Source organism: Acyrthosiphon pisum, chromosome A2 (genome assembly GCF_005508785.2).
Source record: "Acyrthosiphon pisum isolate AL4f chromosome A2, pea_aphid_22Mar2018_4r6ur, whole genome shotgun sequence".
NCBI lineage: Eukaryota > Metazoa > Arthropoda > Insecta > Hemiptera > Aphididae > Acyrthosiphon > Acyrthosiphon pisum.
This window is the reverse complement of record NC_042495.1, coordinates 25,442,648-25,458,738: the sequence shown is the minus strand read 5'-3', so window position 1 is coordinate 25,458,738 and position 16,091 is coordinate 25,442,648. Positions and strand designations below refer to the sequence as shown.

The 16,091-nt window shown below is 27.9% G+C and overlaps 1 protein-coding gene and 1 long non-coding RNA gene across 6 annotated transcripts in view; one reads left to right on the top strand and one right to left on the bottom strand.

Moving 5' to 3' along the window:
• Window positions 1-3,445: 3,445 nt before the first annotated feature.
• The window catches only part of LOC103307691, a 21,447-nt gene continuing 8,801 nt past the window's right edge, over window positions 3,446-16,091 (bottom strand). The window contains exons 1-5 of one of the 5 annotated variants that reach the window (XR_510517.3): window positions 5,287-5,498; window positions 5,051-5,212; window positions 4,849-4,985; window positions 4,436-4,776; window positions 3,446-3,902 (exon numbers count right to left, since the gene is read on the bottom strand). This is a non-coding gene — a long non-coding RNA (uncharacterized LOC103307691). The other 4 variants (XR_003839426.1, XR_510516.3, XR_003839427.1 and 1 more) reach the window with 4 other exon arrangements.
• Window positions 7,559-10,746, top strand: LOC103308706. The gene has a single exon (XM_029489266.1). It carries the CDS (start codon window positions 7,928-7,930, stop codon window positions 8,780-8,782), a length of 855 nt encoding a protein of 284 aa, XP_029345126.1. The 5' UTR covers window positions 7,559-7,927; the 3' UTR covers window positions 8,783-10,746.

Sequence of the window (16,091 nt, the reverse complement as noted above, 5' to 3'; positions counted from 1 at the left end):
CAATTTAAAAAAATTTTAAATTATTATTTTTTATTATATTTTCTTTTTATCTAATTGTGAAGAGTGGGTATCACTACATCCCCTATATCTTTTTATGTTATGTCCTCATAATATTATAAAATAATTTTTATACAATTAACAATAGAATCAAATTACATAATTTTGCAATATAAAATTTAAATTTTATGAGTATACTTTTTTTTTTTTATAGGTAAACAATTATAATTAGACATCAATTGATTATTTAATAAAATAAATTTAAAACTAGACTGTACATTAACAACTAGTTGTACATTTATTATGAATATGTAGAAAATATAAAAATTCTTATTGTATTTATTATGTGCCTACCTAGTACCTATGTGTTTTCGTTTTTACATAAATATAATATTATTATTTATTAGACATTTAGATTTTAAATCAATATGCTTATTGCTTAATAATAAGTGAATAGGTAGGTATAATAGTTAGTTTATAATAATAAAACCGAATCACATGTTTTTAATATCACTAGGTATTTAATATTTAGTTATTATTGTAAGTAATATAATAAAAATACATATAACATGCATAATATTTAAGTTTATTAAATGTATAAATTAATATAATGTGAAATATTCTACTATGCTAGGTATTAAGTTACTAAACAACTAAGTAGTGTACAAAATATAATAATAAATGTTGATTTATCTATTTGTTGCAAGCATTGGTGATACAAGGTGATGTTGGTTTTCTTTTTTTTTTGCTTATTTTATATGTTTTGTGTAAATTGTGTATAATAAAGAATGTTGAACTGAAGTATATTTCTACTTAGAGCTTTTTACTTCAGCCAACAGTTTTGTGAAATATGGATTATTATTATAATAATGCTGGTTTATTAATATTGAAATTGCTATTCAGATAATATGTCTAAAGATCTTGAAATGCTACTTTAAAATGGGAACTATCCCCAAATTTTGTATAATTTTGTTTAATTTCTATAATTATAATGACTTGTTATTAAATAATTTTGTGTTTGTCAGTATTTATTTTTGTATTTTTTTTTTTAACTTGTTGCCTTTTATTTTTATATGCTTTTTATTTGATATTATACTTTTTAGATTCTGAGTGGAACGATGAATGTATTGATTTTACAATGATGTGTGTTTTTTTATTTTTTTATTTTTATTTTTTTTGTGTCTGTGTACACGATAAGTAGTCGAAATAATGCTACGATTTTCAACTTCAGTATCTTGTTCGATCAGAAAATGAATATCGTTGGTGCATTGGGGAGGTCAGAATTTAAATTTCCCAGTAGTTTTCAAAAGCGCCCCGGAAAAACTAAAGAAAAATTAAGGAAAAACGGGAATTTTTACGCAAAATCGATTTTTCACAAAATTGAATTTGGTTTTTGGTGTAACTTTATGACCGTAGATACATGAAATTTTGACTGAATGTTTATCTTAGCATTTTCTATACACCATAACATTTTCAAAATATTTTAATTTATTTTGAGCTCTTTACGGACATTTTCATTTTCCATTTTTTTTTAGTTTTTTTTCTAAAAATATCAATAAAGTTTTATCTGTTGGGCCAAAAAGTGTATAAATTTAATACAAAGCTCCTGATATATTGTTACAATATCAGTTGAAAAATATTAAAAATACATAGGCACAATTTTTTTTTATAAGCATTTAAAGATCAAATTTTAACTTGAAAAATTATTTTGTAGTTAAAAATTTATAAAATTTTCAATTTTTGTATCTAAGAATTAAAAATTTTAAACAAGATTCCGCGTAAGTAATTAATTCTGTTACCAAAAAATCTAAAAGTACATTCACACAGTTTATTTTTATAGTCAATTTAAGTACAAATTTGGACGAAATTACATATTAAAAACCTAGAATAACTATTTTAGTTATTTTGTTGTGATTGTATAATATTATTCTTGGGTATACTTGAAACTTCTAAAGTATACTATTATATATCTATGATTTTACCACGGTTTTTTGTTGATGTATAACGCGTTATAACTTATAAGTACCTAATAGATATTATGATATGATTAATTTGGAATTTATTATAGGTCAATTTTTTTTTAATACCATAGATAAGTATATATATGTCTAATACATAGACTGATATACCGTCTCCGCTCAGAATCGTTTTTCTTATACAGTGATATTATATCATTGAATTCAAATTTAATTCTGTCCATTATACAGTGACCCACTTCTAACCTACTGTACAGCAGAGCGACATCCACTTAACCACCTTTTTTTTTTTTAATTAAAAATTCTATAATCTGCATATTTTATATTCTAAGTGAATATAAAATGTATATTCCAAGACCTTTTTTCATATTTATTGTTATATGTTTTTATTATTAGCAAATAAGCAATTTTTTATATATATATATATTTTTAAATATAAGCATTTAATATACTTTTATTGGTCCTTGTATGCAAGTATTTTATATTTACTCTATTTCCAACAATACATCACAACAATTAACTCGATTTGCCATCCGACAAAATATTCTAATTGTTCACAACAAGTACAAGGGATCGCCGATCCTTATTTTCATAATTGACACCAGTTTCTAGAACTATCCCCAAATTGTGTATAATTTTGTTTAATTTCTATAATTATAATGACTTGTTTTTAAATAATTTTGTGTTTGTCATTATTTATTTTTGTATTTTTTTTTAATTTATTGCTTTTTATTTTTATATGTTTTTTATTTATTACTATACTGTTTTTCATACATATTTTTATATGTTTTTATTATTAGCAAATAAGCAATTTTTGTGTGTTTGAATACATATTTATATATATATATATATTTTTAAATATAAGCATTTAATATACTTTTATTGGTTCTTGTATGCAAGTATTTTATATTTACTCTATTTCCAACAATACATCACAACAATTAAATCAATTTGCCATCCGGAAAAATATTCTAATTGTTTACAACAAGTACAAGGGATCGGCAAAGCCTTATTTTCATTACTGACACTAGTTTAAATTCAATATGTTACCTATTTGTTGTATCAAGTCCTTACAATGATAAAAATTAGTAAGTTGCCGTATTATGCAACCCAAAAGATTCACAGTTTAAATCGTTATAGTCATAGAACAAATCCTGTGCTCGCTATTAGCATAATATCATACCATCAACCAGAATAAATATGTAAAACCATACAAATCCGCGCTCTAATCATATTAAAATAGTTCGTTAATAAACACAGAAAAAATTGAGTTAAAATTGGAAATTAATTAGTTTTAAATCCAGACATGAAAAACAAAATGTTTTAATTGTTTTATACGGGCGTATTGCTATAGTTATGCTCATATCTCATATTATATTATGATTCATTCTTTTCTTATTTAGTAATAATTTATTATATTTTAGTATGTAAAAATAATAACTGCTACAAGTATAACAATAATTTACAACACATTACTGCATTAGTCATATATTTATAAATTTAAAAATACAAAATATGAATACGACAAATATTTAAAGTATGATAGTGTAATTTATAATGATTTTAAATTAGTACCTAATATTCTTTTTATTATAAAGTTTAAAAATAATTTTTTCATAAATTAGTCATTGACAACATAATCTTATTTACAAACATAACTCCACAGTGTATGGGTATAGTTTATTTTAGTCAAATAAAGTAACCAATTATTTTCTTATAGGTGGTAGGGGGAAACATAGGAAAAATAAATACACAAACTAAAGGAAATAGGTACCTATCAGAATACACCTAATTTAAAAGTCTTCATCAATTATGTCTGTTGTTAAAATTTGAAGAATTTTAATAACAGCCACTGAAGTGTTTTGGTAATTGCATACTTTTTTTCAAAGAAGTTTGTCTTTCCTCGTAAATGGGAACGGGTTTGACAACCTGTAAACCAATAATTTCTATGTTTAATACAATTTGATATTTAATATTAGGTACTATGATCTAATTTTATCAATTCTTACTATAAGCATAAGCTAATTTTACAATAATTTACATTGAACATTTAATACATTTTTAACTACAAAATAATTTTCAAATTATTGATGAATTTTGTGGAAATGTGAACTTTGAATGCTTATGAAAAATGATGGCTACGTATCTCTTTTATATTTTGTGAACAGATATTATAGAAACTATAATAGAATGCCTATAATAGTATTACATTTTCAAATTATTTAACGTAGCATAGAACTTGTTATTGAAAGAAATTAAAAAAAAAAAAACTAATCGAAAAAATTAAAATGTATTATCCCCATAACTAACTTCACATTCTGCGAACAAATCATGTATCTATACCTAGGTATTTTTTTTCTAATACAAAATCAATTTTCGTCAAAAATATAATCATTTATCCTTAATTATCTTTTTTTGTTTCGCGATGTATTTGAAAACAACTGGGAACATTCAATCTTTACCTGTATAACGCATCCAACTAGATGCACTTTCCCTTCAGAAAAGATACCAATGTCCAAACTAGTTATGTGTTTCTTTGCAATTTAAATTTGTTGAGGCCCTCTGCGTTATTAAAATTGGATTCTTGATCAGCAAAATTGTATTACCTAAAAATTAAAACTATATATAGTTTCATTATTCGCTCCTATAAAGTATGGCTTCATCTGAGTTGGTAGAATTATCTTCAAGAAAGTCAACGTCTGAATAATTGTCAAACCATTGGCTCCACTACCTAACTCCTTGTATGTGGTACATAATATATTTCAGTTTTGAATACCATAATAAGTACAATCCATTGTATTAACTAAAAACGATAAACTATTAAGTTTTGGTTTTGGCAAACATTTAAAATTGGATACTTGAATGGTATACTTACATAAGTATGTGTGAATTAGACATTATTAAGTATCTAAGGCTTTTCTGGGTGACTTAAAATCATCAACTGTATCGACTCTAAATCCTTTATTCGTCTGTTCATTTTCTTCAAACTCATCGTTGGTGGAACAAAATTTTCTGAAAATGCAAATTGTAAAAAATATATAAATACCTAATTTATGAATTATGTTAAACAATTTTACCTCTTAGATGCAATTTAATAGTCGTGCTTAGAGTAGTACCAATGTTGCCGCGAATCACTAACATTTATTTTACTTTTCTATCCCAGACAAGTGGTTTGGATTATGTTTTGAGACAGCTTCTGACTATTTACTGATTTACTGAGCATTGTTTACAACCACTACCTAATTATTGTGAAATTATAAATGAAATGCAAAAAATGAATGATTATATCTAAACAAACACAATTAGTATTCACCATGTATGGTCACTCCCTATTTTTCTTATAATTATGCATTTACTAAAATAAATTCTGATCCATGACATTTTTAAGGATTTATAAAAACCATGTTTTTTCAAATAAATTAATGGAGTTTCATGTAAAAACTAATGTTGATGCAGCTAAATCAAAATTTGTACAAGAAGATTTTGAGATTATTAAGAATAATAGTATATGTTAAAAGGTTCGAATAATATGGAGTATATTGTGATTTAAAAATTATAATTATTATTATAAATTAATTAACATATTATAATAATTTAAAAAATGATCCGCACATCACAAGAAATAAACTAAATAATACATACATTTTATGTTTTAGGTAAACCCTTTAATCTATAATAAATACTATTATACTTTGTTAATCAAAAAGTTTAATAAATCAGAAATTTCTCATTTTAATTTCAATCCATAATTAAATGATGACATTCATTTTAACTTTTATAAAATTTTTATTGAGATAGAAAACTTCTTTAATGGTATAACAAAATCTATTTGAAAATATGAACTTAAAATACACTTATATTGTATTTATTTGTTTGAATAAGTTCATTATTATGAGATAAAAAGGAGAGTTCGTTTTTTATTGGTAAGCTTGTTAAATTGAAGAACTCTGTATTTACATAATAACATTTAGTAATTGTATTACCTACCCAATTTTAATGCATTTAAGCAGTAGCACTATGCTATCCTATATTATGAGGATTGTAATTATTAAGTAAACAATTAGCAATAATTTTAATTTTAACAGTTCAAAACTCATGTTTGCATCTTGCGTCTTAATTTTTTTAATTCTTGAAATGAAACCTTTATTTTTCATTCTAGGAATATCTATGGTTGTATTTACATTAGCATCGCGTTCGATTTTTTAATAATTTTACTTCGTCCATATTAAATATCCTGTTGTATAGAGAAGAATTTTTTTTTAATTTAATTATTTCTGGGTGTATAATTGTGGTGTTTTATCTGTTTCTTGTACTATTGTTATTATTTTTTTTTCTGTTAGTAACTTTAAGATTTGTTTAAAATAACGAAAATTGTTTGGGATGTTGTATGAAACACATAAGTAATGTCCTATTGTTATAAATTTTTGAAATAACTGTTGGCTCTGGAATGTATGTATTAAAAAATATAATTTAGTTATAGTCATCAAAAACTAGTTTTTTATTTTTTACAGATAATTACCAATTTAAATTGATTCTTCACTATGGCCGCAATAACTATTTGTTCCACAAACGAATACTTCATGTGTGGATTGATTTTATGGTCTATAAAAAATGTTATGGACGGGCTGTCACCCATATCCACCATAACATATTCCTCATTTACATAGTCAAATCTGTATAACAAAGAACATTGCATTATATAATTGTATTTAAACTGGCAGTACCAATAACACTCACCTTTGCACATCATATTCGAAATCTGTTGATAAATGATCTTCAACGTGATCGAGTTTGAACAGCATTTTTTGTAATTCATATCTAATAATGTTTTTGAATACGGACTCTCCACGTTCGGTATATACATTGTTTTCATTTGCTTGAAATCGCTGGTAGAATTTATAAATAATGTTCAATCTTGAACACATGACATATTGTTCGAAAACATTCCATAACAGTGCAACAAGCAACTCGGTACAGCTAACAATAGTTGCGGTGCTATAAGAACAATGTGATGTTTCAATACATTAAAAATAAAGTACTGAATGGAATAAGGTCTTTGTCACAGACAATTAAATAATCTGAACATTCTCGCAAAGCCGCCAAGCCGTATCATAATCATTATCACAAATTATTATCACCTATTCGACGACATTATTCTACTACCACGAATTTTCAAACATTTACTAGTTGGTAGGAAATGACGGTCGGTCTACTCGTCGGGTTACCAATAAAAATGAGTAAAACGAAGTATTGCAATATAAACAGTTAGGTATAAATTATAAAATAATTCAAGATTTTCTAGGAAGAAATTTGAGATCAAGAGCGTTCAATACTGTACAATATACAAACGATACGTATCGGACCCGTATCGGCGTCCGACATCGATACGAGCCGGACGTACTTAACTATTCCATACCGATACGAATAAAATCTTCATTCAGTCGATAGTGTGATATAAATATTAAATAATGGTACAGTTTGAGTCGTTGACGACGTACGTCCGAAAACAAGAACGAGTCCTTCGGTCGACAGTATTGCGTCAAGGATGTTATACCGCGGTTACAATGGTTATTGCTGTGGGTCGCCACAGCCTATTTGACAATAACATTTCGGCTGTTTCGTTGGCGTCATAATTTGATCGAGTCGTTTGCGGCCGGCAGCCGCGTCATACTCTGTTCAACGATTGTCGAATTTTCGGTCACGCTCTCGAGTTAAATTTTTTTAAATTGTTTAACGTCGTTAACAACGCTTTATTGTTTTAACCCAATCCGTTTGGCGATCACACGTCGATTACCATTAATATTTTTCAGTTAATCGTTATTCGTTACAGTCGGAGTCGGGCGATCCGTCGTTTTATCGCTAGGTAACTATTGCGTTACACAAGTCTCGAGTTCTACTCACGAGTAGAAAGCACTCCACCGTACGTTTGGAGCGGACAGCCGGACAACGGGAATATGTACGAGTTACCGAGCCTTGTGAAGACGGCGTATTACGCTTGCAACAAGATTGAGCGCGCCAAGTATGACCTGTTGAGAACACGGCACGCCGATTTGCGAAGGTGTTGCGAGTTTCTGTTCATACTATTCAAAGCCGACAGAAACACAGACGAGGACGACGGCAGGGAGACAATGTACAGCAGATCGTCATTGCCCAGAAGGTTTCTTAAAGTGTGCGAGGTGGCAGCGTTGTACGGACACATCGATTGTCTGAGACTCGCTCGTGCAATCGGCGTCCCTTGGGATGACCATTGCAATGTTATTATTCAACATACTACCATTGGTGGCGTGATATTAGGTTCAGCGTGCGAAATGGCTGCGATATCGGGCAGTGTGGACTGTCTACGGTATGCACGGGACAACGGCAGCCCGTGGGACAAACATACGTGTGCCAATGCCGCGGAGTACGGCCATTTGGACTGTCTCGTGTACGCACGGGACAACGGATGTCCTTGGGACATTTTTACGACCTACCTCGCCGCTCTTAACGGGCACATGAATTGTCTCGTCTATGCACGGGAGAACGGATGTGAATGTGACGAGGTGACGTGCCAGGGTGCCGCGTTGCACGGTCAAATTGACTGTTTGCGGTATTTACATGAAAATGGCTGCCCGTGGGAAGAGGATACGTGTACCAATGCCGCGATGAACGGTCACATAGAATGCTTACGGTATGCACATGATAACGGCTGTCCGTGGGACGCGGATACGTATGTCGCCGCCTTGAACAATGAACATTTTGACTGTCTCAATTACGCATTGGCTAATGGGTGCCAGATACCAATGCGCTATCGCAATGTGGACAACGGTTGAGTAGACAGGCGTTTTTCGGACGAGGACAGTGTATGCGATGCAGCATGACTAAATAGATAGGTATTTTTACATTTTTACTTATACGTAGATTCTCCTTCAGACCATGTCCATTCCAATTTAAATAAATTTAAAATTATTATTTTTTTATTATATTTTCTTATTATCTAATTGTGAAGAGTGGGTATCACTACGTCCCCTATACCTTTTTATGTTATGTCCTCATAATATTATACAATTAACAATAGAATCAAATTACATAATTTTGCAATATAAAATTTAAATTTTATGAGTATTTTTTTTTTTATAAATAATTATAATTAGACATTAAATTGATTATTTAATAAAATAAATTTAAAACTAGACCATGGTCTAGTTGTACATTTATTATGAATATGTGGAAAATATAAAAATTCTTATTGTATTTATTATGTGCCTACCTAGGACCTATGTGTTTTCGCTTTTACATAAATATAATATTTTTATTTATTAGACATTTAGATTTTAAATCAATATGCTTATTGCTTAATAATAAGTTAATAGGTAGGTATAATAGTTAGTTTATAATAATAAAACCGAATCACGTGTTTTTAATATCACTAGGTATTTAATATTTAGTTATTATTGTAAGTAATATAATATAAATACATATAACATGCATAATATTTAAGTTTATTAAATGTATAAATTAATATAATGTGAAATATTCTACTATGCTAGGTATTAAGCTACTAAACAACTAAGTAGTGTACAAAATATAATAATAAATGTTGATTTATCTATTTGTTACAAGCATTGGTGATACAAGGTGATATTGGTTTTCTTTTTTTTGCTTATTTTATATTTTTTGTGTAAATGTGTACCCATCAGTGCCGCAAAAACCGGGTGTGCAGAGCGTGCCCCGCACACGGGCCCCAAGGCTTACATACATTTGGGGGGCCCCCGGGCCCAACCTGGAGCAGGCACTAAAATTGTCTAAAAACGCAAAACTTAATAGTTACTCACAATCATTTTTTTTTTAAGTTAAAACATTAGTGTAGTTGTAGGTATACTAATATTACTTATTAAATTAAGTATGTTAAAATAGAATGGTAAGTTTTAGTATATTATAAAATCAAATGGTACTAGATAGAATCACGTATGTGGTGTGTACTATGTTAGAAAAAGGTGGGTATCAAGATGTATTCAAGTGTCAACGTTTCATACTTTCTTAGTAGGTACTATTAATTTTTCCATAAGATCTATTTTTATCGCATCTATGGGTTGTTGTTTGTCGAATTGTCAGGAGAACAACTGACTGATACTCGAAAACGACGAGGGTTGTCGAGTGACGACGTGCCATAAAAGTAATGTTATTACTTATCAGTGTTTATTTATAAACTATTAAAATGTCGTGTTATACCAAGAATAATATCGAAACAATATTATATAATACATACAATAAAAATTAATTTAGGAACGGGCCCAAAAAGAATATCGCACACGGGCCACTTATTATGTAGTTGCGGCACTGGTACCCATGATAAAGTATGTTGAACTGAAGTATATTTCTACTATGAGCTTTTTACTTCAGGCAACAGTTTTGTGAAATATGGTTTATTGTTATAATAATGCTGGTTTATTGATATTGATATTGCTCTTCAGATAATATGTCTAAAGACCCTGAAATGCTACTGTGAAATGGGAACTATCCCCAAATTTTGTATAATTTTGTTTAATTTCTATAGATATAATGACTTGTTTTTAAATAATTTTGTGTTTGTCATTATTTATTTTTGTATTTTTTTTTAACTTATTGCTTTTTATTTTTATATGTTTTTTATTTATTACTATACTGTTTTTCATATTTATTTTTATATGTTTTTATTATTAGCAAATAAGCAATTTTTGTGTGTTTGAATACATATTTATATATATATATATATTTTTAAATATAAGCATTTAATATACTTTTATTGGTTCTTGTATGCAAGTGTTTTATATTTACTCTATTTCCAACAATACATCGCAACAATTAACTCAATTTGCCATCCGGAAAAATATTCTAATTGTTTACAACAAGTACAAGGGATCGGCAAAGCCTTATTTTCATAACTGACACCAATTTAAATTCAATATGTTACCTATTTGTTGTATCAGTAATTTAAAATTTATTAATTTCAATTGCCTAACAAATTGTGAATGTATTTATTAAATATTAGTAGTTAAATAAAACTATTAACTGAGTAAGTATGTGTTAGCCGGTAGGTTGATATATAATAAAATAGTTTTATAAAAATATTAAAATGAAACTATTCTCTTACAGGCTTACCTATTTTTTGACAGATGTACAATAATAATTTTAAATAATAATATCCAAACTGTGCTGTCGAGTAGATACATTTTAGGTACCTAGTAGTTAGTACCTACTTTACCTTAAAACAACTATTAGGTAGTAGGCACTTTTGAGATAATGTTTATTAATACAACATATTATGATATTTAACAAAAAGGTGCTTTGATTTTGAACTTTATAATATTGATACAACTACTAGTTATTCTTATAATAGGTACAATAATATTATATTAATAAAATTAAAATAATTTTTCCCATGTGAAACTTAGATATTACATACTTACAACTGTAAGGGCCAAAGGTGTCATCAGTGGCGTGGTCAGGGGTTATCCCCCCCCCCCTTATTGTCTTTTTTTGCGGACCTACAGACAACCACTTATTAGTTTTTACAGCTGTTTAGATTCATTAATATTTTATTAATTATTAATTTTATTCGTTGAGTCAACAAACTTGAAATGTAATACGAGTTACATTATAATATTATTACATTAGTAGTTGAAAAATATTAAAAATACGTAGGCATAATTTTTTTGTTATAAGCATTTAAAGTTTGAATTTTGACAACCATTATTGATTTATTAAATTTAAAAATTAAAAATTATTTTGTAGCTAAAAATTTATAAAATGTTCGACTTTTATACCTAAGGATTGAAAATTTATAACAAGGTTCCACGTAATATATAGTGGTTATTCGGTGAACAAAGTATATATATATACATACATATATAGACGGGCAATTTCAAATTTCAATATTTTTAGTTTTTTTCTTAGAAAATCAATAAAATTTTATTTGTAGGGCCAAAATGCGTGACAATTTAATACAACACTATTTACTGATATATTGTTACAATAGCTGTTGAAAAATATAAAAAATACAAAGGTACAATTTTTTTATAAGCGTTTAAAGTTTCTAGACTTTTTTTGATTGTAAAAAAATGTATTTACCTATGTCAAGTGGTTTATTTTTATGACTTTTTTAAAAAGTCTCATAAAAACTCTTGATATTGAAAAGTAATAACTTTTTCAAAATTCAAACTTAAAATGCTTAAAAAAATGTTGTGCCAACGTATTTTTAATATTTTTCAACTACATTATATCAAAAGCCTTCTATTAAATTTTCACGGTTTTACCCAACAAATTATATTTTATTGACAATTGCAGAAAAAAAAAACAAAAAAAATTGAAAGCAGGCCGGAGTCAAAATATTTTTTAAATTTGATGGTGTAAATAAAATGAGAATATAAATATTCAGTGAAATTTTCGTGAATCTATAGTTATTCGTTTTTGAATTGCAACAAAATTACAAAATGGCTACACGAGAAATCGAGTGAACATCCAATGTTGTTAAAATATGAACTTCAAACGCTCATAAGAATATAATTTGATTTGCTCGTAGACATTTTTTTTTTTTTGATAAAGTTAGACAACCTTATAATCAATAATCTTGTATTACATTTTCAAATCTTAGATTTAAATAGAAATATTTTTATGAATTTCGAAATCAAAATAATTTGCAAATTTTCGTGATTTTTATGCCTTTTGTCAAAATTTGTACTTTAAATGATTATGTAAAAAAAATTGTGACCGAATTTTTAATATTTTTTAAATGTCATTGTAAAAATATGTTTAGAGCCTTGTTATAGTAATCCATAGTCTATAGTACCCAATAGTCACAGGCGTGCGTAGACTTTGTCCGAAGGGGGGGGCCCTTAATAATGTCTGAACCAAAAATTTCTTGTAGTAATTACTACCGCAAAAAGGGGTGATTTTGGACATGCGGGGTGAATTCCGACAACACCACGTTTTTTTGGACTTTAACAGTTTTCAATACCAAAAAAAACCTGTGGGGGTTATAACATACAAAATCTGTTTTATCTGTTCGGCCAAAAAGTGTAAAAATTTAATACAAGGCTCCTGGTATATTGTTACAATAGCAGTTGAAAAATATTAAAAATATATAGGCACAATTTTTTTTTATAATCATTTAAAGATCGAATTTCGACAAAATTTAAAATTTAATAATTATTTCGTAGTTAAAAATTGATAAATTGTTCAATTTTTATATCTAAGGATTAAAAATGTAAAACAAGATTCCACCTAAGTAGTTAATTCTGTTACCAAAAAATCTAAAAAATATATAAGCACAATTTATTTTTATAGTCATTTTAAGCTCAAATTTGGACGAAATCACATATTAAAAAACCTGGAATAACTATTTTAGTTATTTTGTTGTGATTGTATATTATTGAAACTTCTTAAGTATACTATTATATATCTATGATAGTACCACGATTTGTTGTTGATGTATAACGCGTTATAATTATAATCTTAATTTTATTAAGCATTCAATAAATACTTGAACGGATACATTAACAATGTAATTCTAATTTAATATGTGAATAGTGTTAACCTTCTAACCTATTATTGATGTTTATAGATATAGGCTTAATAAGCATTATTTATGATACTCTATTTAAATGTTAGTCATAGTAGGTTTATTCAGCATTTGATATAAATTAACTTTTAAATATTTAAAATCTAACTTAAATCTAATGTTTATATAGCACTTAGAATTTACTTTAATGTAAAGGTTTAAAAATAAACACTTTTTCTAGTATTATTGAATCTTATTTTTTGAAACTTTAAAATTCAACTCAACTTCAACATTTATAGAAGTTTTAACATTGGAAAATGTTATGTGGGAAGTACCTATAATGGATATTGTGATATGATTAATTTGGAATTTATTATAGATACATATTATTGGTCAATTTTTTTTTTAATACCATAGATACGTATATAAGATACCTTATACCTAGACCGACACACCGTCTCCACTCAGAATCGTTTTTCTTATAGGTACAGTGATATTATATCATTGAGATCAAATTTAATACTATCCATTATACAGTGACCCACTTGTAACCTACTGTACAGTAGAGCGACATCCACTTACCCACCTTTTTTTAGTTTTTTTTTTCTAAAAATATCAATAAAATTTTATTCGTTGGTTAAAAAAGCTTGAAAATTTAATAGAAGGCTCCTAGTATATTTTTTTAAAGGTAGATGAAAAAAATTAATAATCCATAGTCACAATTTTTTTTTATAAGCATCTAAAGTTCAAATATTGACAAAATACGTAAAAATGACGAAAATTTGCAAATTATTTGAGTTAAGAATTCGTAAAAATTTTTCTTTTTAAATCTAAGATTTGAAAATGTAATACAATATCATTCATAAGTTTATCTATCTTTTTTAAAAAAAAAAAAATGTCTACAAGAAAGTCAAATTAAATTTTTATGAGCGTTTGAAATTCATATTTTTACAATATTTGATATTCACTCTATTTCTCGTGTAACGAATTCCTTATTTTGTTGTAATTAAAATAAGAATGACTGTAGATACCTACATGGAAATTTCACTGAATGTTCATATTAGTATTTTCTATACACGATATAATTTTGAAAATAATTTGACTCTTTTGAGCTTATATATGGAAAAAATGATTTGTGGCAAGCTGACTTGGTTGAAATGATACCATATTCGAAGGAAAACAAAGGTTACAAGTATATTTTATGCGTGATTGATTGTTTTACCACATTCACATGGGCCCTACCTTTGAGGACGAAAACGGGTAAAGAAGTTACTAGTGTTATGTCTAAAATATTACTCGATCGCTCACCGAAACTTTTACAATTGGATAAAGGGAAAGAATTTTATAACAAGATGTTGACGAGTTGATGAATAAACATGGTATACATAAATATTCTACAAACAGCGTCATGAAAGCGTGTATTGTTGAACGCTTCAATCGTACGTTGAAAGAGAAAATGTTTAGAGAGTTTACCGCGCAGGGCTCTCACGAATGGATTTCTATTGTACCGAGATTGCTTCGAGAATATAATAATTCGAAGCACAGAACTATCGGCATGACACCGGTATAGGCAGATGACAACCCACTTACGGTGGAAATAAAGCAGCGTGGAATTAATAATGTAAAAATTAAATTTAAAGTAGGCGATAACGTGCGGATTAGTACCCAAAAAGGGGTGTTTACAAAAGGTTATTTACCCAATTGGTCTACGGAAATTGTTGTAATCATTAAAATAAATAAGACATTACCCACCACTTATCAGTTGCAAGATTTTCAGGTAAACCGATTGCCGTGTGTTTTTATTCCGAGGAAATACACAAGACTAACCACCGAAATGAATATTTAATCGAGAAAATTATATGTAGAAAGGGTACCTAATCAAGTGTTTGTCAAGTGGTTGGGATTTGATGCGTCACATAATAGTTGGATAGAAGCTAGCGACCTTAAATTATGACAACCTATTTCAGTAGTATATTTATATTCAGCTGAATAACACGTATCGATAATGGATATTTTCAACAGCTCTATCGATGGACGTAGGGAGAATATTATTTCACATATTCATTCGAGTAATAAAACAATTTCGTATGATGTAAAAGTACTGAAGACGGAAATAGATGGGTTAAAAAGTAATATTATAGATATCAAAGTGAAATTAAAATCGAGAGAAAATTACGATACATATGAATATAATAAGTCTTTGGTGAATCTCGAGAAGCGTGTTTCGGAACTATTCAATAATTATGCTGAAACTAGTACGAGAATAAGTATAACTCGAGAGGATGTCAGTCGTTTAAATGATATAATAAGTCATATTATCGGAAAATTCTATGAAAATTTTCTGACAAATCACGGAACATATATTTCAGACTTGCATGCACGTGTGAAAAAAATCGAATACAGTTTTATATTAGGAAAAATTAATTTTTATGATACTCTATGACCTCGATGTATAACCCATTCACATCAAAGTCGGGTTCGATACACTGCAGGTGCTTGAAAACTCACTTCAGTAGTATAATACAATTCGTGCGGACGCCGGACAACATGCATTATGTCGAATGATATTTATGCTTAACAATAACACCTAAAAAACCATTCTT

Bases quoted from the DNA above. Each gene is read 5' to 3' on its own strand.
- LOC103308706 (XM_029489266.1), top strand. From the start codon at position 7,928: ATGTACGAGTTACCGAGCCTTGTGAAGACGGCGTATTACGCTTGCAAC.